This window comes from Lissotriton helveticus, chromosome 2_1 (assembly GCF_964261635.1).
Source record: "Lissotriton helveticus chromosome 2_1, aLisHel1.1, whole genome shotgun sequence".
In the NCBI taxonomy this organism is placed as follows: Eukaryota; Metazoa; Chordata; class Amphibia; order Caudata; family Salamandridae; genus Lissotriton; species Lissotriton helveticus.
The window spans coordinates 2,104,659,510-2,104,684,122 of record NC_136059.1 but is presented as its reverse complement, the minus strand read 5'-3'; the positions used below and the strand labels follow the sequence as shown (position 1 = coordinate 2,104,684,122).

The window sequence follows — 24,613 nt, the reverse complement described above, 5'->3', positions numbered from 1 at the left end:
AGAGTAAACACTGAACAGGACCAGATAGGAGAAGCAGAACATGTTCAGGTGTATGGTATCACTCTAGGAAGCCCTGAACTAGGTCAGTTAGAGAAGGACTCAGAAGACTAAGAAAGTCAAATTGTGCCACAACATAACATAAATAAAAGAATACTCGAGAGTGACGAAGAAGGTGAAAGTTCAGTGCAACCCAAAACGGTTAGAAAAGGTAATAATTGGCCTAGATATGTCAAAAGATTAAGGTATCATCTAAAAACAATAAATGAAGAACCTGACCAGGTGAATGAAGTCACTAGGCAGTCAGGACACATAAACGAAAAACACAGACGAAGGAGTCAAAGATTAAAAATATTGAATAACAAATTCAAAGGCCCTGAATGGATATATGTGATTCTTGAAGAACTTGAGAATTTAGATTTAAATGAAGAAAGTAATGAGGAAATAATTGCAGATCCAATTAACGAAGGAGAAGTGAGACCCCCTTGAAACAAAGCACAGAAACTTTAAAACATTTCCAGAATAGAATAAAAGAAAGAGAAATCTTCTTAAAATGGCTAAAGATAGAGTTGCTGAAAGACCAAAACAAAATTGTTTAAAGAAATGTTGTCGAATATGTATATGTAGTATTTTATTAGTGATTATGGTGTGGTTAGGTTTAACTATAGCAATACCATATTTGATGAGTATAGAAAAGAGAAATAGTACTAACACAAATGGAAAGTTAGCCAACAAAAAGGGAGTAGAACTAGGAACATCAGATGAGTTAGAAATACATCACACAGTAACAGATAATAACACAGATTTAAATGCTTTCACCAAGTTATTGTTTGAATATGTAGATACTATGGAGATTAGTGACTTATGTATGTATGAAATTACCAGCTTCGGTAGCAGAAGGTGTCACATATTATTTACCGCTTACATATGGCATTTCATGTAGTGTACTAACAAGTATATTCGATAAAACAGGCAAATTGCAGTATTATTATTCAAACTTAGACGTGATATTTTCAGAAGTTCCTGTTCGAAGGAATATGAATCCAGTGCTTAGCAGTCTAGCAGCACAGTATATGGGTGAATTTTTCCTAGCTCAGCATACAATAGATATAGCAAAAGCTCACAAGCATAATTTAGTATGTTCACTAAAAGAAGAAAAGCTATTTTTGAATTTAGTAGAAGGAGACAGGATTTCCAGAAGAAAGCCAACACACAGAAAAATCATATTCCCCCATGGGCAGGGAAAGAAAGAATGTATACATCTGGCAAGACTCAAGCTGCAATGGTCCTAGATTTCGAAAAGAAAGGGAAAATCTGCCTTCATAGGTTAAAGACGGACTATAATAATGTACTTATTGGTTTCAGTGAATGTGAACATAATTTCTTGGTTATTTGAGGATGGGGACTAAAAGGGGAAAGTGATCCAGTATTTCCTGGAATTAATTATATATGTGAGAACAAAGCTTACTTTAAGCTACCTGCAAGATTTTATGGAAGTTGCTACTTTGGAATAGTACTTCCAAAAGTCTATCATGTGAAAAGAATCACCGGAAGCAATGAAAACAATAATGAACTAATCCGTAATAAGAGAGATAGTTTTGCAGAAATAGTAGGAGATATATTCAGTGCATTGATACCTTCAGTGGGAGTAATTCTGAATTCACAAAGAATTTGTCAATTATCCACAGTAGTTGATCGTCTATCAGCTGATACTGCTGGAGGTTTCTTGATGAGCAATACCGAAATGGTTGCGATCAGATCGATGGTTTTGCAGAATCGACTTGCCCTTGATATATTATTGGCAAAAGAGGGTGGAGTCTGTAAAATGCTGAAAGCGTAACATTGTTGTACTTACATACCTGACAAAAGTGTAGAAATTGGAAAATACATTAAAAATATTATAAAATTGGAAAAGGATTTGAAACCAAAGTTGACAGTATAGAAGAAATGAACAAAGAAAAGAAAATATGAAAAAATTAGGCTTGAGGAATTAAAAGGAGAACTATACAAGAAAATGAAAAACATGAAAGAAAAAGATGAAGGGGAAATTGAAAAGGTAGAGAAGGGAATCGAGATGTGCTAAAGTTGGCATTTAATTTGGGTATAGGTAGTTGTTGATGGCATAAATGCCATCAGAGAGGGGATTGATGGAGCAAGGACTTGTGAATAAGAGGCTTGCTCGGATGTGATCCTCTCATATAATCTCGTAATAAAGTATTAATAACATTTGTAATACTAATTTTACACAACATTTTACATTTTCTAAAAAAGGGGGAAGCTTGCCTATGCGTTTTACTAACAAGTAACCCAAGTGCAACTAAAGATGGCTGCTAAACGCGGAAAAATAAACTGAGCATGCTCAGCTGCATGAAGTCTTAACACTTGGAGGGAAAACGTTGCTTCTGCGCAATAGGAACTAAAATGGGCGCTTGAGGACTCACGTGTTAAGCATCTGCTTTGCTGAAACTAAACTGTGTTATATGCTAAATGCTAATGCATAAAAAGTCATAAGTAAATGGGATTAGAGTAGAAATAGGTGGTATACAGTGAAATCATTTTATATGAATCTAATACTTTGTCTTTTTTTACCTCTCTGTTAGTTCGTATTTGTGCCTCCGTGAATTGCAAGGGTCTGAAAACCACATGAGATGGGAGCATGAGCTGTAGAGACAACTCAGGAGCAATGAGCTCAAGTCTTGGGACCAGGCCAAGGACACTCTTTCTACATGTCCTGGGAACCAGCCGAACATCCTGAAGATTCAATGGACAACTGTGAAAATTATATACATTGTTATTGATACATTATGAACATGGGTGGGAAATAAAGCTTGGGAGAAACAAATTAATGGGCAGGATCATAAGACAATGTTCTTAAGAAAAAGTATAAAACTCAGCATGGTGTGATGATCATCCCCTCGACTTGTCCAATCAGAATTAGGAATTTTATAAGGTTGAAACATTTGGGGGTGGAACATGCCATTAAGAAAGTATAATTGGGGTAGTAAGTTAATTTAGTTAAGTCAGTCGCTGCCAGAACACTATGAGACAGAGATGCTGTCCGAATGCTAATTGAATACCTGATGAAGCAGACTTGAAATTTTACAAGCAAATTAGAATTAGAAGAAAATTGTGGAAGAATCGAGGAGGTAATAGAATTAGAAGAAGATTGCGGAAGAATCAAGTAGGCAGTAGGTTTTAGAAGGTCACAGAAGAACCGAGGAGGAAGGTAGTATCAGAGAGGGGTGAGACGCAGAAGAGGTCATCTGTCCTATCCTATCCTGTCCTGGAGAACCTGCCATCTGAACCTCCTTAAGGGGCCCTTAACTTTTGGTTAGTGGGGTCTGGTTTTTGCACCATCCTAGCTAAATATAAATCTGTGCATTGTGTCCAAGTGCTTTCTCTCTCTGCCCTCTTTTTCCTGAGGCACTTGTTATTGTGAATTTTTCAATTAATTGGAAAGACAGATTCTACTTTCCTCTGAAAAATGGAGTTAACACTGTAATATGTTTTGCTCATTATGATTCATTTAGATAAACATTTAAACTTTTCCTGAGTCTGTGGTTATTCTATAAGAAATCAGGGAAAGGAGACTATGTCTTGATCAGCAAATCAAACCAACTAAAATAGATCCATTAGTCATAGAAAGGGCTTCGTATTATTAATAGATACAAGAACTGATAAGCAACAAATATTCAAATTTAGCCCTAGAATTAACCCCCAGCGGTGCTCACTAGCCTATATTGTGCGAGTGTGTTTATGGGCCCAGATGAGTATTTAGTGATAGATGCCCACAGGTTGGTGGCTGGATCAAACCCACATGCATGCAGAAATCCTTCAAAATACAACTGCTCTAGATTTAGATGATGGCTGTGGAAGTGGTGCTTACTGTTCTACAGATAATAAAGTGTGACATGATGCTCTATGCGAGTACCACTAATAAACTGAAACCCTCGCTACCGCCAAAGGAACAGATTAGTTTGATGCATTGAGAGTTTTTAAATAAACTGAATAGCACCCTGGTTTCTTCCCACATAAATCAGATCTTCCGATTCCTTCTTTAAACATATTTCCTTTATTTCATCATTTTAAACAAGAGACATGAAACAGTGTAGCCAACATACTGTGAAAACAAATGGAATTTTGTATTTGCAATCATCACGCACAGGCAGTGGTCGCCATCCTGCACAAAATGATGTCCTCGTATATAAAAAGGGCACCTCCTAGACATAACGAGGCCAACAGACTACATGCTAAAAAGAAGTTATACAAGGCCTGAAAAAGAACGTTTTGGGTAGAGCCATACATTTGTCAGCTAAGGGATATACACTTAAGCAAACAGCCAGCAAACAGTCAAGGGGGAAATGCAAAGCATTAAATCGCAAGAGCGCCACTCCTTCAGTTTTCATCGCTGGGGGGACACAGACAAAAAAGTGGGAATAGTGTGCAAAATAAAGTAGTAAATCAGAGGCAACCATATGCAGAATCCATCTGGCTTCTGCAGATTACAGCACAACAGGCTCCAAAGACCTTCGCTCCATGTGTAAGAGTACAGAATGATCACTGTAGATAGAAATCCATAGGGAAGGCTTTGATGTTGTAAGTGGTCAGCATTGAGGAGTCTAAAGTCCTAATAGAAATAAAAGTATGGCTGCATGGCCCCCTGATCCATCAAAGCTTGCAATAAATATGCAGATCAATACCCCAGCAGTGAGAAAGAACACAGATGGCAACCTCTTGCAGGAGAACTGTGTTGGAGAGAATCCAGCAGCCTGGGCAGTGGCAGGAGATGGCATGATTTACGTCTAGAGACTGTAATTTAAGGAGGATTTGTGGAGCACTGCTCGTCGCCTGTGAAGAAGCCTTAGGCAACCCCTGCAGCACAAACCTATTCTCTCATCACAGGCACAGAAAGTAGCAATCGGCAATCCAGCCAGCACTCCGAGAGTTAATCGAGCAGGACCCAGCAGCAGGAAATGTGCCAATTGCGAACCCCACACTGGAAAGTTGCAAAGGATAGCCACCTCCACTCCATACACTTCTGCGTCTCCACACCTTCCTCTTCCTGCATAGTATACAGAAGAGGCACAGGAACATTCCTTTGCTGCATCCTCCTCCTGTGCAACTCACACATAATTCTGTGAACTCTTAAATGAGATAAATTGTTGTTGTTCAAAAACCAGCGACTACCTTGAGGAAGTTAGAGAATCTCTCTTTCTATGGTCTCCCATCAAGGTAAGCATGGCGGGAAAGCAGTTTCTTGAGGATGTTTTCCAGAGGTGCGTACACTGCTGAAGACACACAAAGATCTCTCCTTCTCCTGGTCACAATCAGCCAACTTGAGTAACGAAGTGAGGCACTTGATGGTCACTGTTCAAACTCACATTGTTTAAGGACATTTTCTGTAGCTAAATACAACATTTTTAAAGGGTATTCACAGACCACTCCTCGGCATCTTATGCCAGCATTATTGGTTTCCATCTATTTCTCTGGCTCTGCTCAATTCTAGGCATTTAGCCCCCTTTCCGCCCCCATTACTATCCTGACTATGGCTACTAAAGCTGATGAAGGGTGAAAAAAGTCACATAAATGTCCGTTAGCGGAGGCTCTGAAACTAGTTCGCCCTCAATGAACACAAGCTGGGCTTTCCCCAGGCAGGACTGGTGGGCAACTAGGTGCTGTAGTAAAGTAGGGGATAATTTCTCAGGGGTGTGGAATTTTTTGAAATATGTACTTGTCCATGGGACAAGTAGCTTCATAAATCTACATGTCCTGTAACAAAATCCACTTGTCCCTTTGGTGCCATGTAGTGCGCCGTCAAATAATGGCTGCAATCTCTTTATAGAAGACCTCTGATAATAGCCTCTCTGGTTATGTCAGGCTATTACTATATAAGGATTTGAATATTGGAGTTTTTCACCAGCTCTTCTCTAATCTTTTCCCATACTGAGAAAGGTCGGCAATTTACCCCTGACAATGGCAGAAGTAAAGTTTCTTCCATGGCTGGGAAAAATGTTGTTGGAGAAAAAGTGAACTTGTAAACCGTCAACAGATTTCCGCTGGGGCATATTCATATTTGCTCATGCTAAGATGCAATTCACAAATATTTTCTAGGACTACGGTTTCCTGGCCTACTTAAGGAAATTCATGTGAATTCATGAAAAACGTAAATCTGCATTAATACAAAGATACATCAGGGGTGCACTTTTGTGACTTTAAACATTTGAGCCCCTAATTAAATCTGAGTTAACCAAGACCTTGTGTTTTTATTAAAATGCTATCTCTTCCTATCTGTGAGCTGGCTTCATTGTGTGTCACAGCATTCTGCTCTTTTACAAAGTAGTTTTGTTCAGTGCCAGGAATTTCTATGGCAATATGGCCTTTATGAGACCAAATACTAGCAGTCTAGTAAGAACGCGCTGGCATACAGCACCACGCCTACCTGATAATCCCAAGGTAGAGAAACGAGCATAGTGTAGGCCAAGTGAGTAACCAGAAAATTAAAATACCCACCAAGTTGATCCAAAGTTCTTATGACACCAAGCAAGCGAAAAAAGTCATTGGAATCCTCGCCAGAATAGCTTTCTTGTCTCTTCCATCTAAGCATCTATCCATTCATCCTTTCACCCACTGATATCTAGCATTTCACCTTTACATTGGCACCCATTCATTCTTTTATCCATTAGCCTTTCACCAATCTGTTTGTCCGTCAGTCCATCCGCTCATCCATTTCCAAACCTACCCATCCATCTCCAAACCTATCCATTTCAACCATCCATCCATCCTTTTGCTCATCCATACACCCTCCCTTTCACTCATCTATCCACCCTTCTTTTCACTCATCCTTCCACCCACCCTTCGACCCATCCATCAATCCATCCTTCCACTCATCCATCCATTTATCCTTTACACTCATCCATCCTTTCGCTCTATAATCCTTACACCCTGTAACCCATCCACCATCCCGGTCACTCATCCATCCATCCATCTAGCCAGCTACACTTTCACTCACTCATCCTTTCACCCACACATCCATTCATCCTTTCACATTAATTACGAATCTTTGTCTGCCGAGCTGCAGACAGAAGAGGCCTATCAAGAGCTCCACCTGTACTGTAGCTGCTAAAGTGGAGCGTTCACGAAGCCCCTGTTCAAACCTATCCTGCCATCTCCAAACCTATCGATCTAACGGATCCATCCTGCCTTCCTTTCACTCATCCATCCTTTTGCTCATCCATCCACTCCACACATCCTCCTCTTCACTCCTATTCATCCATCCTTTCACTCATCCATCCATCCACCCATCCATCCTCCTTTTCACTCATCTATCCACCTACCCTTTCACTTCCTCCATTTATGCTTTCGCTCGTCCATCCACCCTTTCACCCGTCCATCTTCCATTTCGCTCATATATCCATCCACCCTTTCACTAATCCCGCCATCCACCTTTACACTCAACTGTCCACCCATCCATCCATAAACCCTTCCACCCAGCCACCCACCCATCCACCCATCCATCCATCCCGCCCACTCAGCCATCTATCCCCACCCACTCAGCCATCTATTCATCTACTCTCTAATCCATTAATCCACCCTTTCAATAAGCCGTCCATCCTTTCACTCGTCAATCCACTTTCAACCTATCCATCCACTCACCCATCCCTTCATTCACCCATCCCTTCATTCACCCTTGCACTTATCCTACCATTCTTTCAAACATCCATACTTACACCCATCCACTCATTCATCCATGTATCTAACCTTTCACTCCACTCATTCATCCATCTATCCATCCAGCCTTTCACTCATTCATCTATGCATCTATCCATTTACCCTTTCACTCATTAATGTATGCATCTATCATCCACTCTTGCACACATTCATCCATGCATCTATACATCCACCCTTTCACTTATTCATACATGCATCTATCCATCCACTCTTTCATCCCTGCACCTATCCATCCACCCTTTCACTCATTCATTCATTTATGCATCTAAACATCCACCTTTTCACTCCACTAATTCATCCAACTATCAATCCAGCCTTTCACTTATTCAACCATGCATCTATCCATTCACCCTTTCACTCATTAATTTGTGCATCTATCATCCACTCTTGCACGTATTCATCCATGCATTTATATATCCACCCGTTCACTTATTCATACATGCATCTATCCATTCACCCTTTCACTCATTGATGTATGCATCTATCATCCACTCTTGCATGTATTCATCCATGCATCTGTACATCCACCCTTTCACTTATTCATACATGCATCTATCCATCCACCCTTTCACTATTCATCCATGCATCTATTCATCCACCCATTCACTCACTCTCCCACCCACCCTTTCAAGTCCATTATGGGCCTTTGTCTGCAGACTGAAGAGGCCCATCAAAAACTCTACAGCTGCTGTAGTTGCTACAGCGGTGTGTTCACAATGCCCCTGTTGCAGGCACAAAGTGAGATGAGAGGCCTAGTGCAAGGACAGAATTGGGGGTGGCCTTAGGCCTGCATGAAAGCCCATGGGGAAACTAATGAGCTTTAATGTAAACCCTCAATGAAGTAAGATATGAGAGGCCAAGGGGAGCGGGTCAGGGATGTCAGAGAGTGCAGGAGGGTGGAGTGGTGGGGTTAGCAGGTTCAGGCACTGGGTGTAACATAAAGTGTACAGGAAACGCAAAGTGGCAAGGAAGGGGTGCAAGAGAAGGGAAATCAAAACGAGTTGAAGATGAGCAGGGATATTGGAGCCCTATGAGGCCCAGGAGTGGAGCAGAGAATACAAGGTAGGGGTCATACAGTTCAAGTCAGAGCAAGGGGCCAAGAGGCACAAAAAGCAGCCTCTTACATGCCATTGCTGCGAGTGTACTGGAGCTGCAGAAGCTCGATGTGTCTCTCATGCTTGAAGAAAATAAAAGGACCAGGGGAGGGCCTGGCAGCCACACGAGCTTATCGAGTTGGCTCCAACTTTGAGCTCTGCTTTATCATTTTGTTGTTCTGCTCTGGGGAAATTAAAGTGCAAGCCCCAGCTTTTGCATTGACCCTTTCACTGCCAATAAACTGCTCAGAGCAATTTATTTACTGGCTGTGACCTACAGGGTTGAACAGCTGTATATTGTATTACTATAAAACTGTCTACTTGTCCTTTGGACAAAATGCAAATTAAAACCTCTTGCCCTTTTAAGAAATCTAGATGTCTCGGGCGTCGGGAGATAGGAATTCCCCACCCCTGATTTCTAATACGTTGTGCAGTATTAAACAAAGACAAAATACCGATCTTTTGTTGATGATTTCTGTACTTTAGGTGGAGGCAGTCATTATCCTTTTTGAGTTTGGCGGAAATTGAAAGTTGCCCTTCTTTGAAGAACACTTTCTCTGAGTCAGAAACATGGACATCTATACAATGCAGGGCTCTGGGGAGAGAAGAAAGGCAGCATAGAAGGAAGCTGCAGCAGGCACTCTGGTAGCTCACCAGTAGAAGTACTAAAGGCACTTTCAACTCTTCATTGGGGGGGATGGTCATGGGTGAAGATTTAATTCACTGTGCTCATCACAAGGTAACAATTTGTAACAAGAGAGTTTAGACTAGCAAAAAAAAAAGACAAGCTGACCCTTTATCTGAAATTGCCATATTTCAATCGAGCTGAATAATTTCGTTAAATTCTCACCTAGAAGAGGGCCACAGGGGACTCACTGACACTAATCCACTTTTTAAAAAAAAACGTTTAATAGCAGCAGTCTGAGGAACGACCACAAAAGGCAATCTGACCTATTCTTAAATGGTGTACACGGTCAAATGTCAAAAACACTAAATTTTTCATATGTAGTAACTGAATGTCAGGGTATTAACAAAGAAGCAATAACGCAGAAAAAATGTAGGGTTCAAGATTCATATCATATGGTATCTGAACGACGGACCTCTGAAGAGATCCACTACTAAATAAGTGCCTTCCTAAAAAGTTACCAGTCCCGTGGCGTTGATACCAATTTACTAGCATGACGAGCGCTGGCCCACCACTCCCTAGGCTCAGGCCCAAATGCTTGCACATTTGAAGGAAAAGCACTCTTTTTAACAGTCGAGCTACATTTAGACCATGGTGCTATTATTTGCTCTTTATCCAGTCTAACCGTATGCTTTTTCAAATTCGGAGCGTGCAGTAACACCATTTTCTAATGAAATCTTGAAAATAGTTTACAAAAATTTAGTGAAACTAAGCGAATGTGGTCAAATATGGTTTGCGGTAACTTGCGTGAAATGTTCACCCCAGGGTATAATGCTCCTAAAAAGTCACTCAAAATAAATAGCAGGAGAACGATACATTTACTGCTCGAACCAGACTCCGTTGACCAAATAAATGACTTGAATTTGCACAACATGAAATTTCGGGAATTTCACAACAAACAAAATTTGCTGACTTCACAAGCGTAAATTACATTTCGATTGGCCTACTTCCAAAGCCTGAACTTTGCTTCGTAGCAAGTCATTGTCCTAGTGAGAGCAAGAGCCTGCCCCTCACAGTCGCAGGGATAACACTTCTATTCAAAAGAAATTGCAAAGGTCCTTTACAGAGCCATCTTCGGTGTTGGGATAAGTCTTAGTGCAAACCATTGCGATCTGGGTACAAAGAAAGACTGGGCTGTTTAATGATGGTTGATTTCATTTAAACTTTGGGTGTTCGCTCCTCCATGTACTGAAAAGCAAGGAAAATAAACCGCAAGTTCAAATACCATAGAAGGAAGGATGAAAAGGGCAACTGGTTTTTGCAGTAAGATTCAAAATAAAATCACACTCTTTAAATCCCGAAGAGAGCAGGCTGTGCTGCTGGAACCTAACATTTGTGCAGATCGTAGCGCACAACCACTAGCAATGTCAATATCTATAGCCTTAGCAAGCTGGTGCAATGGTCAATTTCATTTTTTTCCATTGCACGAATCTGCAATAAAACAGTAAAAAAGGAAAACCTAGGGCCACCTAAATGTGGCTGCCATATGCTTGTTTTAACATATTTCAAACTATTTGCTATGGTGGCTGTTTTAGTAGTGAGTTTTTCTTAAATGTAAAAGCCTTTCAGTTGAGCCATATATTTTACTAGTATTATTTTTTCTGAAGGAGACAAGCATATCACCAGCTAAGTAAGCTCACAATTTAGAACTTTAAAAAGGAGACAGAAATATATTGCCACCTAACTAGGCACCCAAAGTCCACTACAAATTAACACCCTTGGCACCATGTTTAGCACTGAAGGGAAAGGAACTATTTTTAGATGAATGTGAACACTGTGCACAGGTTTTTTGCAGTCACTCAGAGTGATGGAAGCCAGAGGGTAAAGTGGACAGTCCCACTGTCTGCCCCATGCTGTATGCTCGGGAGAGTGGAAGCGAGACGTCAATGTTAAATTAACAAAGCGATAGCTGAAGTCTGCTGACCAAAAGTCCGTCTATTCATGTGTAAAAATGTATGATATTTTTGAAAAATCAGAGGGGAAAACAACTAAAGCTGTCTCAAAGAGCAAACTTAAAAAAGCGATTGTCTTCAGTGCAACAAAATGAGACCTGGCATCCCCTTAAGGCAGAAACAATAAATTGTGAAGAGCGCACTGCTATAGAGTTTTGGCAAAACATTCGTACATTGTCCAGTAGATGGCAGTGCTTTCCGCGTTGGAATTCGTGTTTACGCGCACACTCTCGATTTCGTGTTGATATTAAGTGCAATAATACTTTATTTCACATTTAAAACAAACAGCAAATATGTATAGCTCCAAATGTTTTGAATATTAAATGAACCTACAAGAAAAACATCCGTTTATCAGTATTTTTCATACATTAAAATGTCGAATTCCAGTTTAAAAGACAAATAACAAATCATAACATTCTGTGAAGTAAGATAAATTAGGCTGCTAAACAAATCTGAAAGAGGAATTTTCATTTCAAACAATCAACCGTCAGCCAAACACGCAATCAATAAACAAAAGACAGCTATCAATCACATCGATAATAGGATTAAAAAATATATAATGTGTCCCACTGAGGCCTATTGAAGACTGCCCGTGTAGTTTATTTTTGTGTTCCTGGAGCTTAAGTAGTAAAGCAGAGCAGCAGGCCTGCAAAAGCAAAATACTGACGATCGTATGGACCACGAAAAGTCTTTAAGAATCCCTATACTCTCTTCCAAACACGAAATCAGTGAATACATCCGTCAGACTTCTGATCTGGTTTATGCTTTTCATTCTTCACCGAGCAGATGAAATAGGTCAAGGTATCCTTCTCATTCACTGGAATCGACCTAAAATGGCATCCAATTATCTAAAAACAAGGATCAATAAGTAAAGGTTGTGTTATTCAGTATACATGGAAATAAATCATTATAATCAGGAGAACACCACTAAAAAACACAAAGAAAACAATTGTCATTGCCAGCCCCAAATTTCAGCAGACACAATACAGTCACCTAAAGGGGGAAAAACATAACGTGAGACGTGCAAAGGCCGGTTATCATTCTTTTTTTAGGCCTGGCCTACAGACATGTATAGTTGTGGGCCAGACTAGAAAAATGTTTTCCCCTAAAAATAATGATGCATACATTATACAGCCGTAGAGGGGCTTTCAATCAACCCTCTTCACCCAGTGGTCTGTTCAAGTGTAATTAACATTTTGCTTCCACATATCACAGCTTTCAGCATTGGGCCGTAATCCATTTACTGTTTTACACTGTTAATAATTTCATTTTCACTGGCCACAAGAGCGTATCTACTATAAAAGAAGTGGCCTTCAGTACCAGGTCTGGTGCACTTGGCTTGCTGGGGGTCTCCATTATTTTTTATATATTTGGCAATATTTATTTGCATATTGTATGTTAGCAAAACACATCCTAAAAAAATAAATTTTCGTAGGCCAGATATATTGGCTTTTACAATGCTTGTTATGAAGTGTGAGTAAGCCCATCCAAGGACTCATGCTGTACAGGAGTTATTCAAAGAAAACACAACTATAGAAGGATCAAGTACCAATAACGGCTAATTTCAAACAGGAGCTTCCAAATTACATCAGAGTGAAGCTCCACTGGACTAAGATGTTATTTGAAACCCCAAGATGAAAAACACCAAGTTAACTATTCATATTGTATTTAATTGAAATTGCATTTATATAGCGCTTACTACCCCTGACGAGGCGTCAAAGCGCTTTTTCGGCGAGTAGAGGATTAGTATTGAATTAGTATAGTGAAACATGCAAGTACATTTTAATTGGTGGATAGGTTAGTCAGTTATTTCGATTTGGAATGATAGCAGAAGGATAGAGGAGGACAAAGGTTTGTATTTATATAGCGCTTGTTGACGCACGCTATTCAGGAAGCCTACAAAGGATTAGTGGGGAGTTAATATGGTGAAATATGAAGTAATTTCAGTGGTGGATATTAGTCAGTTACTTGGAGTGAGAAGGATAGCGGAGGGATAAAAGGGGAAGAAAAATTTGCATTCATATAGCACTTGTTACCCCTGATGGGTGTTGAAGCGCTTTTCTTGCGATTAGCACGCCACTCTGGAACCCATAAAGCATTACTGTAGAACATAGGTATTCAAACTGTGGGGCGCGCCCCCCTGGGGGGCGCGCACTCCACCCCACTACTTAACTTTCCATTGTTCCTTCCAGGCCCATTATGCTTCGTGTGTCTCAGCCCGGGCTGCTGCTGCAGGTCGGGCTGCTGGGGGCTCGTCTGGGCAGTGTCTGGAGTCTTATCTCCGGCACGCCCGAGTTTTTCACAGGTCTTTAAAGACCATGTGCAACCCATGCATATCTTGGACCTCCCCTGGAGCATAATTCCAGTCGCCCTGGTTATAGCTCTCGAATTAACACATTCATGTTAAACGACAGTCAGCAGCATTTAATAACAAGACAATTTTATGTTTACAAAAATTACATTTCAATTTGGGGAAGAGTGCAGAGGTTGTTTACAACGGGATTGTGTATTACATTTAAGAGTTACCTGCGCCATAAATTAGTATTTTTGATTTTTGAGAACTTGCATCATCTAAAATAAAACACCTGACCCTAGACGGTATCTTTTATGTAGTGTTTTTTGTTCCGGCTTTTGTTTGGCCTTTGACCTTTACCATACATGCCAATAGACCCGATTCAGGCGGGAGACTACCGATTTTTAAAGACAAAAATGGCTTTATTTGAGCTGTGTCCCGCCTGAAATAGCTTTTTCTACAATAGAAGTCAATCTGAAATATTAATTCTTCTGATTTTTTGTTTTAAATTTCCCACTTCTCTGTCCTAAAATGTTGGCATGTGTTCCTTTACCACTGTTACGATGTCGCAGGTAAAGGGGCAGAGCTACGTGTTTAGCGCTTTACCAAGGCTCAGTGAATGGACTTGACTCAGCTTCAAATATTCTTTGCCCTTTACGACATGGGCTTTGGTGGTGGTGGGGGGGGGGGCTCAACACGTAAAAAGATGTAGATGGGGGGCTCAGCCGACAAAAGTTTGAAGACCTCTGCTGTAGAAACTTACTATAGTAAAAAAATATGAAGTAATTTGAGTAGTGGATATGCTATTCAGTTATTTGGGTAGTATATTAGTATAGTTTAATATGGAATTTGAGAAGTGAATATGTTAGTCTGTTAATTTCGATTGAAAGGGATAGTGGAGGGATAAAAAAGTGAAAGATTTTTTTTTTTAGGCCTTAGCAATAGGAGGAGGCTTTTGGATGAGTAAAAAGTAGTTTTGGGTATTGCTAAATGAGAAAAAGGGCAGCATTTCTGGCCCTAGTCCCGACCAGGCTCCAACAGGCAAATGCCCTTGTCCTCTCTGCCCTTAACAGGTTCTAACAGGCAACTGTCCTTGTCCTCTCTGTCCTTAACAGGCTCTAACAGGCAACTGCCCTTGTCCTCTCTGCCCTTAAAAAGTTCTAACAGACAACTGTCCTTGTCCTCTCTGTCCTTAACAAGCTCTACCAGGCAACTGCCCTTGTCCTCTCTGCCCTTAGCCTCGACGCCCGGGCTGAGACGCCCTAAGCCTGGCCTTTTTCATAGCCCTAGTAATCAGCTAACCCCTTCGGACAATGGGAACCCTAGCCCTAACACTATCCAATCACAACACTAGCCCTAAAATCTAGAACCAATAGGAGACCAGGACCTTACAGCCAATCTTAGCCCTAGTCCAAGCACCCAATCAGTTCAAAAACCCTGATCTCTACCTCAAATAAAGGCTCTAGCCCTACCAGTAGTCCCAAAACAAGTCCATGCAACCAATGGCACAGGTAGCCCTAGTCCCTACTTCCAATAGAAAGCCTAACCCTACTCTAAGTCCCACACCTAGTCCAGCAACCAATCCCACCAGAAGTCCTAATCGCTACTTCCACTTAAAGGTCTAACCCTAGCCCTAGTCCCACCCTACTCCGAACAACCAATAACATAGGAAGCCCTAGACCCTACTTCCAATAGAAATCCTAACCATAGCCCTAGTCCCAACCCTACAATGATTGAATCACAGACCCAGAAACCAATCAGAACCCTCAAATACCCAACCAATGAGCACATTAACTCTAATCCAATAGAAACACCAGATACAACCACCAATCAGTGTACACATGTACCAACCACTAGCAGACCATATATGGTCCCAGCGACCTCAGACAAGGTTTGCTGGCCAGGGAGTTGGAAGCTGCTTCTCCTGTTCAGAATCTGCTAGGAGACAGACTGACTCACTCCACACTTTGGACTGCAGCAGGTAAGGGCCTCACTAACTTGAAATCTAACAATACTTTTGAATACAATTTTACTCCCCCTGCTGGCCAAAAAACGAAGTGCACAGCCCTAGTAAAACACAGTTTAAACAGCTCACAGAAGCACCCTCTGATGTAGAAAAATCCCTGTTGCTGGGGGGGGGGAGGGGGGAGGTGGCAGGGGGGCTGGTTTCACTGGCTTGTGAACACAAAATGGTGGCGGGAAGTGCACTATTTTAACAAAGAGGTCTTAGCACAGAGCAAAGGAGAAATTTGAAGGGAAAACAGAATTGTCACCAAGGAATGAGAGGGACAAACTACAGAGGTTGAACTGCAAATCCTACAATTCAACACACTAAATGGAGGCAATCATGGGCAGGGAAAACCACACATTTAAAATTCAATTACAGGCAGGCTAAAACTACACTTTTTAACTGTAATAACCACAGGCGTAGACAGTAAACACAAAGTGAAAATCGTTTTTAAAACAACTTTTTGTCTTGGGAAGAGACAGCACTAGTCTGTCTCCTTACCACTTCCTGGACTCTGCTCACTGCAATCTGGGGCACAGGTAGGCTGCAACTACTATTTTATGTTGTGGTTACTTACCCCTTTATTAGCAACCGTAAGCGTATCCCATGGATTTGTCATCCAAGAGGAAAAGGGTCTTGGAAGGGGGGGTGTGGATAGGGGGGTGTGAGCAGCGAATACATAGTAAGAAAAAAAATGATGTCCTGTCACCTTCCTGCTTTTTTGCCTCCCCCACATTTTTCACACCCATTCTTAATCTCCCGCACTACCCCATGCCACAAATGTGAAACATACTAGACATCCTGCACCCCTCTTCAACCTCCCTAATGTCCAACCTCACCTCCTCCCATTAACATATTTGAATGGAAAGAAAGAATGCATGGCGTATAGCCAATTTAACCTATCTCCTTTGCCAAGTGGCTTTCTATACAACCAAAAACTATACTACAACAAGCATTGGCATAGCCAATAGGTCTCGCTTTTGGGACCTTATAAGCGTTTAGTTATGCAGCACAATATCCTTGGTGCAACAACATCAACTGTTGCAAGGTCCCAAAGGCGAGACCTATTGGCTATGCCAATGCTTGTTTTATTTGTGTGTGTTTGAGAATTAAATAGAATGTGTTAACATTTGTGTAATGTGTGTGAATTTTTTTTCCTTACTGTTTGTATATTGTCTTGCGTTGAAAGCATCGATTATACTTAGGCTGTGGCCATCGACTAGCAGCCATTTCTCAGTGGGGGGTGATGGGGGTCCTCGGATTCCAATAATGATTGGGGTGGATGGAGTCTCCGGGTTCCAGTAATTATTAATTGGGGTCCCCAACCCCTGCAGTAGACAAACTGCTGTAGTGAGTGATAGATGTGGCTGCCTCTGTGCCTCACCTGGAGTTAATCTCCTAAGAGGAGTCAGGCTCCATGTTTGGGCTTTTAAACAGTGCTTCAGAAAAGCAGTTTCCCCATCTGCTTTTACGGTAATCAGCAAATGGGTCTACGCACCTCCGAGAATCTGTTTTATGGCCAAATTTCAAGAAGTGATGAATATGTGTTTTTGCTGCAGTGTGTGGAGCTGAAACTTGTCATTAGTAGATCTGGACGCCGAAGGATTGTCGGTAAAAGCAGCTTTAATTTCAAATGCCTTGTCTTTTGTTGATTTGTTATCCATTATTTCTGGCCATCAAAGCTTCTGTGCACACTGTGCGTACCTGGGATGAGCCAGGAACTTTCAATGCAAGAAGCCTCGAGGTGAAATCTTGGCTCAATCGCTTGACGCGCTGTGTGATCTTTGGCACCTATATCTCTTCCTCTCCTCTGGGGATTTGCTAATAGTCTCTAGATTGTACAGGGCGCGCAGCAGGTTGCCACAGGGAAAATGTTTTAATTTGACGATCCAGCACTGGTGTAGGTATTGGGTTTGGAGGAGGTCTGGCGCGGAGCTGCTTTTGGTAGATTTTGTTCTCCTGCAGAATGCCAAAACACAGCATCGTAAATCAATGGCGAGAAGATAATGCTGTGTAAATATGTATTTATATACGTCCAACCCTAACCTTCTTCAACTTTCATTAAAATGTAACCTTGAGTGAATTTTAAAGTTGTATATATGTAACTCTAACCACTAGTATCTGTAGAAGACTTTTGTACCTACTACCATTCTTATATGAATTTTGAGTTTTTCTGTTTGTATCTTTTATGTAATTTATGTACTCTGAAGTCCTTATGTAATGTAACTAGTTCTTTTGTAAAGCGCTCTGACACCTTTGGGTAGAGTTTGTGTTACATAAAATCACATTAAATAAATAAATAACTAAGGGCATCTAATATTTAAAAGCTCTAAGTTTCTCAGGTCCATGGGAGTCGCTAATCGAGTTAAACTTTTCCAAAGTGGCTTCCACCGCGCACAGATTTTGATGGCTATCTTGGAATGGTCTAAGAAACATTTCAAGATGGCCAAGATGACCAATTTTGGAACGGGTGGTGCTTGAAGTGTGAGGGGTCTATGGAGACAAGAGGGCACTGGGTGGCCTCATATTTTAAAAAACGAGATTGTGGATGGAAAGGGCGCGGGGGACAGGAACATACATAGGGAGACAAAATAGTCGGCCATGTAACGGGATGCGGGGTCTGACGCAAGCAGTGGTATGATTCAACTCATCCAATCAAAACATGCCGAGACTGTAATGCTCTCCTGGACCAGGCCCTCAAGGATTTCACGATTTAGCAATATGCAAAAACAAAAAATGAAAATGCTAAATTTGCAGTTTCGCAAAACGCATGCGTTGTTTACATAAAATGTGTAAAAACAGATTCAATCGGGTCGGGGACAATCGATATTTGCCCGGCGGTATTGCCTTTGTGACCCTCTAGTTATTTAAATCAATGAAGAGGCAGGCGCTGGAGACTGGAAAGCAGGAAACAAGGTTTTTTTTATTCTCTCCGGAGGAGAACACAACGAAACGGACAGAAGGTATCGTTCTGAGGTGCTCTAACTGCATCCCGGAGGCCTGGCCTCTTATACACGAGTTTATCTCTTTATTACATGTAACACATTCTCGTTGATACTTTGATGTACGGAAAGACATCCTCAGAATCCCCTCTTCCCAGCCCGTTCCCATACAAGGCTACAGTGGAAGTCCCCGCCCCGTTCACAACAGGTGATGATCATTGCGCAGCTGGGTATTCCGCCGATTCACGGAGTGTGCGGGTTTCGATCGGATCTCGTGGGATGGGGGGGGGGCTTTGATCATCTCGGGGGTCCTTTGAGGAGGGAAGCTTCCTATTGTATGGGGAGGGGCAAGAGATTGGTATCGGCAGAGCTAGGTGTCGGCCTGGGAACGGGGAAGACAAAACGGGCACACGGGGAAAAGGGGTTTGCATCAAAAGGGCCGGAGATCATGAAAGGAAAGCAGGGAGGTGTCGCGCTGGGAACAGGATGAGGGCCGGGGGCAGAGCAGCGCCGAAGAGGGGTTTATGACTCAAGGCAGGTGCAAGCAAGGGGGGGGTTGCCAGCGAAGTTAGGAGAGAGAGAGAGAGAGACGCGCTGGCTCTCGGCGAGAGCCGGGAAGCCATGGTGTCCAAAATGGCGGCTGTTTTACGCGCACAAAAGGTTTAAGGAGAGCAAGAGGGCGCCGATAATGTTGACGGTTTTCAGCCTAACTTTTAACAGTCCTCCCTTTTCAACATATCTAGCCAACTTGCTTACTCAATGTCAATTTTCATCAAATTCCTAACTTCGGTATCATATAATGCCCTCATATGTTCGCTTCCAATGTCCACAGTTTTGGGAAAAATACAACTCGCACATAAAGAACACATAGGTGGCAAACATTGAATTCCTAAGCATAGGCCACATATTACAACTACGGGAATCAGGATAATGGTGAGCAGTCTCCAGCCCCAGCTTTTGACGGTGTCCCAGAACCAACCACCAAGCGACCATTCTTCTTGCTCTTGGTGGACTTCCGAAGAGAGTCTGTGAAGATGTTCGATGGCTTTGTACACTGAGGGTGAGTTGTCCGGTATGTATGTACAACAGCTGGCCCCAATAATGCGGCATGCTCCTCCACGGTCCGCCAGAACTACATCTAGAACGAGGCGGTTCTGAAGAGCCACCAAACGGACCGCTTGGAGCTCGGCAGTGTTGTTGGCAAAGATGCCCGCTGTGATGTTCATGGTTGTCTCGACTGCCTGAGTCAAATGTCGGATGGCACGGCTGTTTGCCATCGGGCCCCAGAGGGGGACGAGTCCTTTCATAGCATCGAGGAACTGTGCTCCTGTTGAGTCGGCTTGCTCAACGTCTTTTGCTCGTTTTTGCCTGTGGTGATTCGCTGGGGCCACATAAGTTGGAGGAAGGACGAAGGAGATGTAGCAAGTGCCCCCCCAGCCTTTGGGGAGCCAGGTGTAGGCCTTCGTGCCACAGATGAAATACATGTTTGGGGATGACACAAAGGAAGGTGGATCCGTGGAGTCCAAAGTTCTGGTAAAGCGGCAAGCGCTGTGACCCACCAGCTGTGTCCCACGTCCTTCTACACACATGTGGCCTGTGACGTTGATGACCGTCAGGGCTACAGTCAGAGTGGCAGCCGTTCGTTTCCGCAGGTAGGAGAAGGTGGGTCTGGTTGGATTGTTGAACACCTGCATTTCGATTCGTTCTTTGGCCGGAATGTCCATTTGGATTGAGTCGCTGGGGGTCAGCGGGCAGAAGTGTGTCTTTGTCTTGTTTCGCCCGGCCCCATGAGAAGAATGTGCTGCAGCTCTGCTGGAGGTGGCATTTTCCGTATAGCTCTCTTGCAGGAGGATCAGCCAGGCAAGGCAGGAGCCGTGGACGGAGAAGGGTGAAGGGATGAATGGTATTGAATGTCCAGTGGCATGGGGTAGCAACCCACAGATCCAGCAGTTGGTGGCGTTGGTGGCAAGATTGTGCTGGTGAAGTAGCTGCACGAAAGAGTTGTTCCAAAACTCCTTTCGCCTCTCTCTTAGTTGAGGAGAGAGCGAAATTAGATAATGTTCCTTCATGGTGGTAGGCTGAGCAGTGGTTAGGAATGTTTCGTGAGCAGGTGTGTGTTCTTCCATAATCCAGAGCGTAGTCATGAGGAGAAAACAGAGGAGGATTACGGTGAAGAGTGCAATTGTCTTTGAGCTATGGAGTCTGTCTGTTCTCGGATTTCTGTAGCGGGTATTTCCTGTTGTCTCAGTCGGCTTCTTGTTTGGCGCTTCCATCATCTTCTTATCTGGCGCTTCCATCATCTTCGTCTTCAAGGTGCTCGGTAGTGGGCAGGACCACAGACTCAGTTTTAGCTTCTCTCCAGGTAACCCTTGGTAGTTTGGGTCACCGTTCTGAGATTCTTCAACCTAGTCCGTGGCCTACTTAGCCGAAGCTCCCTCCTTTCGACGCAGGAAATACCCTTCTCGAGATGGCACAGTGGGGTCAGGATGTTTTGAAAGTTCAAGTGTCTCTGTATCCGGGTAGCAGTTCAACGATGGTCGGTCCCGGTTCAGGAGCTCTTCTTGGGTGTTGACGGTGTCTGTCGTGGCCAGGGCTGGAGAGACCTTTTTGCAGTGATGAGCGTGCAGCCAGTGTTTCTTCCCCTCCACTCGAAGTGCGGTCCGAGTGGTGATCAGCACTTGCCAGGGGCCCGTCCACCGGGGTTCCAAACTCTTTGATCGCTGAAAGTTTCGGATCAGCACGAAGTCCCCCGGCTGGATGGCGTGACCCGGACCCCTGGAAGCATCGGGGATGGCCTGCCGCACCTGCTGATGAAGGACAGACAAAGTTTCAGTCAATTTGTACAGATAATCAGACATTAGGACATCCGGAACGTCATGAATGGACGTTGGTTTCGGGGCAGACCAGACGCTCATGGGTCGACCGAAGACAACTTCATAAGGGGTTAAGTGATGTCGGGTGGGGGTAGAGCGCATCGATAGCAATGCCAATGGGAGGGCGTCTGGCCATTTCAGGCCCGTCGTAGCCACTATTTTGGCCAGTTTAAGCTTTAGTGTGGCGTTGTGTCGTTCGACCAGCCCAGCAGATTGAGGGTGGAAGACTGCGTGGAATTTCTGTTTGATACCCAGCCCATTTAGGATGAGCTGGATAACGTTGGCTACAAAGTGGGGGCCATTATCACTCCATAAAACACGACAGAGGCCATAACGGGGGAAAAACTCTTTTAACAGGACCTTTGCAGTGGCCATAGCGGTGTTGTCACGGGTCGGATATGCTTCCACCCATTTGCTAAATGCGCACACCACGACAAGTACATATTTCAGGCCTTGGCATCTGTCTAGCTGGATGTAGTCCATCTGCAGGACTTCAAATGGGTGGTTTGGGACCCCAAATCCCCCCCGGGGTACTACAGTTCCCTTCCCGGGGTTGTGTTGCAGGCATATTAAGCATTGTTGGACCAGGCGTTTGGCGGAATCTGGGATCTTGTCATTGTGCCAAACCCTGGAGACAAGTTCGATCATGGGGGCTGATCCTATGTGGGCTGGGGAGTGTGCCATGGATAATATGGGAATCAAGTATGAATCAGGTAGCAACCATCTGTTCGTGTCTTTTGTCCGCCAGCAGCCTTCATCGTCTTTCAATCCCACCCGTGCCCATTCAGTCAATTCGTGTTGTGTGCTAGCCATTTGTATGTCTCTAATTGTGTCCTTGGCGTCAGTCCAGTTTTCTGCTTGTGACCTGGTCACGTACATACGTGTTGTCGTTCTATTTTCTGCTGTCGTTCGGGCGGTGATGTCGGCTAGTGCATTTCCCTGTCCAATAATGTCTGTCACCTTCTTGTGTGCCTGGCATTTGATAACGGCAAGTTTGTTGGGGAGGAGGACAGCTTCGATTAAGGCGGAGACTAAATCCCCGTGTAGGATGGGTGTGCCGTGTGAGGTCAAGTATCCTCTCTCCCTCCAGAGGAGCCCAAAATGGTGAACCACCCCGAAGGCATACTGGCTGTCGGTGTAAATGTTCGCCGTGGTTCCTGTTGCCAGGATGCAGGCTCTCGTCAAAGCAATCAGTTCCGCTGCCTGGGCAGATCGCTGGGTGATGCGGGCTGTTTCTACTACAGTTCGAGCTGTGGTGACTGCATAGGCAGCGGAAGTGGTACCATCGGAGAGTTTGATGCAAGAACCGTCCACCCACAACTCCCCGTCGGGGTCAGGGAAAGCTGTGTCTCTGAGATCGACCCTACTCCTGGTCTGTTCGTCCGTAAGAGTCACGCAGTCATGTACGGGGTGCACATTGGGGTCGTTCTCTGGCAAGGGTAACAGAGTTGCTGGGTTCAGTGTGGTGCATCTTTTCAGGGTGATATGGGGGGCAAGCAAGGTTAGTTCGTATCCAGTCAGTCGTGCACTCGTCAGATGTTGCGTCTTGGTTTGGTTCAGGAGGGTGTCGACTGCATGGGGTACCAGTACCGTGAGGGAATTCGAGAGTACAATCCCCTCACTCTGTCGGATAGAGACTGCAGCAGCAGCTACAGCTCGAAGGCAGGCAGGCAAGGCTCTGGCGACAGGGTCAAGAGTGGCAGAGAAGTAAGCGCACGGTCGTTGCTTAGGACCGATGGCCTGGGTCAGGACAGATAAAGCGCACCCCTCCCTTTCGTGAGTGTAAAGGGAGAAGGGCTTTCTGTAATCAGGGGTACCCAGGACAGGGGCTGAGCAAAGGGCATCTCGCAGTTCTGTGAAGGAAGTTTGACACTCAGGAGTCCAAGGGAGTGGGAAAGGGACGTCTTTGTTCAAGAGAGAGAGCAGTGGTTTTACAACGAGGCTGAAGTTTGGCAACCATTGTCGGCAGAAGGAGGTGAGGCCTAATAGGGAGCGAACCTGCTTCTGGGTTTTAGGGACAGGGGTGTCTAGAATGGCCTGGATTCGATCAGGGGTGAGTTTCCTTCCATCTTTGGACAGAAGGTGGCCTAGGTAGGTGACCTGGGGTAGGCAGAATTGCAACTTCTTCTTGGAGACCTTGTGGCCATTTTCCGCAAGGAAGTGCAAGAGTTGAATGGTGGCGGTAACCGCTAGAGGGGTGGTGTCGGCTGCCAAAAGGATGTCATCGACATATTGTACCAACACCACCCCGTCGGGTAACCGGACTTGGTCTAGTTGCCTTTTGAGGGCCTGGCTGTAGATGCTAGGGCTCTCCGTGTAGCCTTGAGGGGCTCGGCAAAACCTATATGAGCGGGATTTCAGGGTAAAGCCGAAGAGATATCGGCTGTCTGGGTGGATGGGGATGGAGAAGAAAGCGTTCTTGAGGTCGATGACGGAAAAGGTGGTGGCAGTGGATGGAATCAAGGTCAGGATGGTGGTGATGTCTGAGACCACAGGGTACTGGGGTACCACCACTTTGTTGATCTCTCGGAGGTCGATGATGAAACGGTATGCTTTCTCATCTCCCTCTCCCTGTTTCTTGATAATGGGCAAGATAGGGCTGTTGCAAACGTTGCTAACCACTTCCTCTACCACTCCTGCGTCTAGCAGTGACTGGATAATCATTACCAATGCCTTCTCGCCCTCTGGCGATATCCGATATTGTGGGAGTTTTGGGAGTGTTGCGTCTGGTCGGACAGTAATGTGCACTGGGTCAATTAACATACGCCCTACGTCCGAATCCGCTTTGGCCCACAGATACGGAGGCAGGGTGTCAAGCAGGGACGCGTCGACGTCGGTGATGGAAAACATGTGTCGGGGGGAACAATGTTTAAGCAGAACGGGGTTGTCGTAAAGAAACACTCGAACTCCATCTTGAGAACACCTAATCGTCGCTCGGAAGTGTTTCAGTAAGTCAAGTCCCATAATGGCGTCAGGGCTATTGGAGGAAAGCAAGAACGTGGTGTCGGTGGTGTTGTTTTCTACGTCAAAGAGAATCGGGG

At 43.9% G+C, this 24,613-nt stretch overlaps 1 protein-coding gene across 1 annotated transcript in view; it reads right to left on the bottom strand.

The window, feature by feature from the left end:
- Window positions 1–11,703: 11,703 nt before the first annotated feature.
- SAP30 (Sin3A associated protein 30) overlaps window positions 11,704–24,613 on the bottom strand; it is a 154,694-nt gene continuing 141,784 nt past the window's right edge. The window contains exon 4 of the mRNA XM_078677074.1: window positions 11,704–12,304. Coding sequence (XP_078533200.1) covers window positions 12,182–12,304 — 123 coding nt within the window. The 3' untranslated portion in view covers window positions 11,704–12,181. The remainder of the gene's footprint in view (window positions 12,305–24,613) is intronic.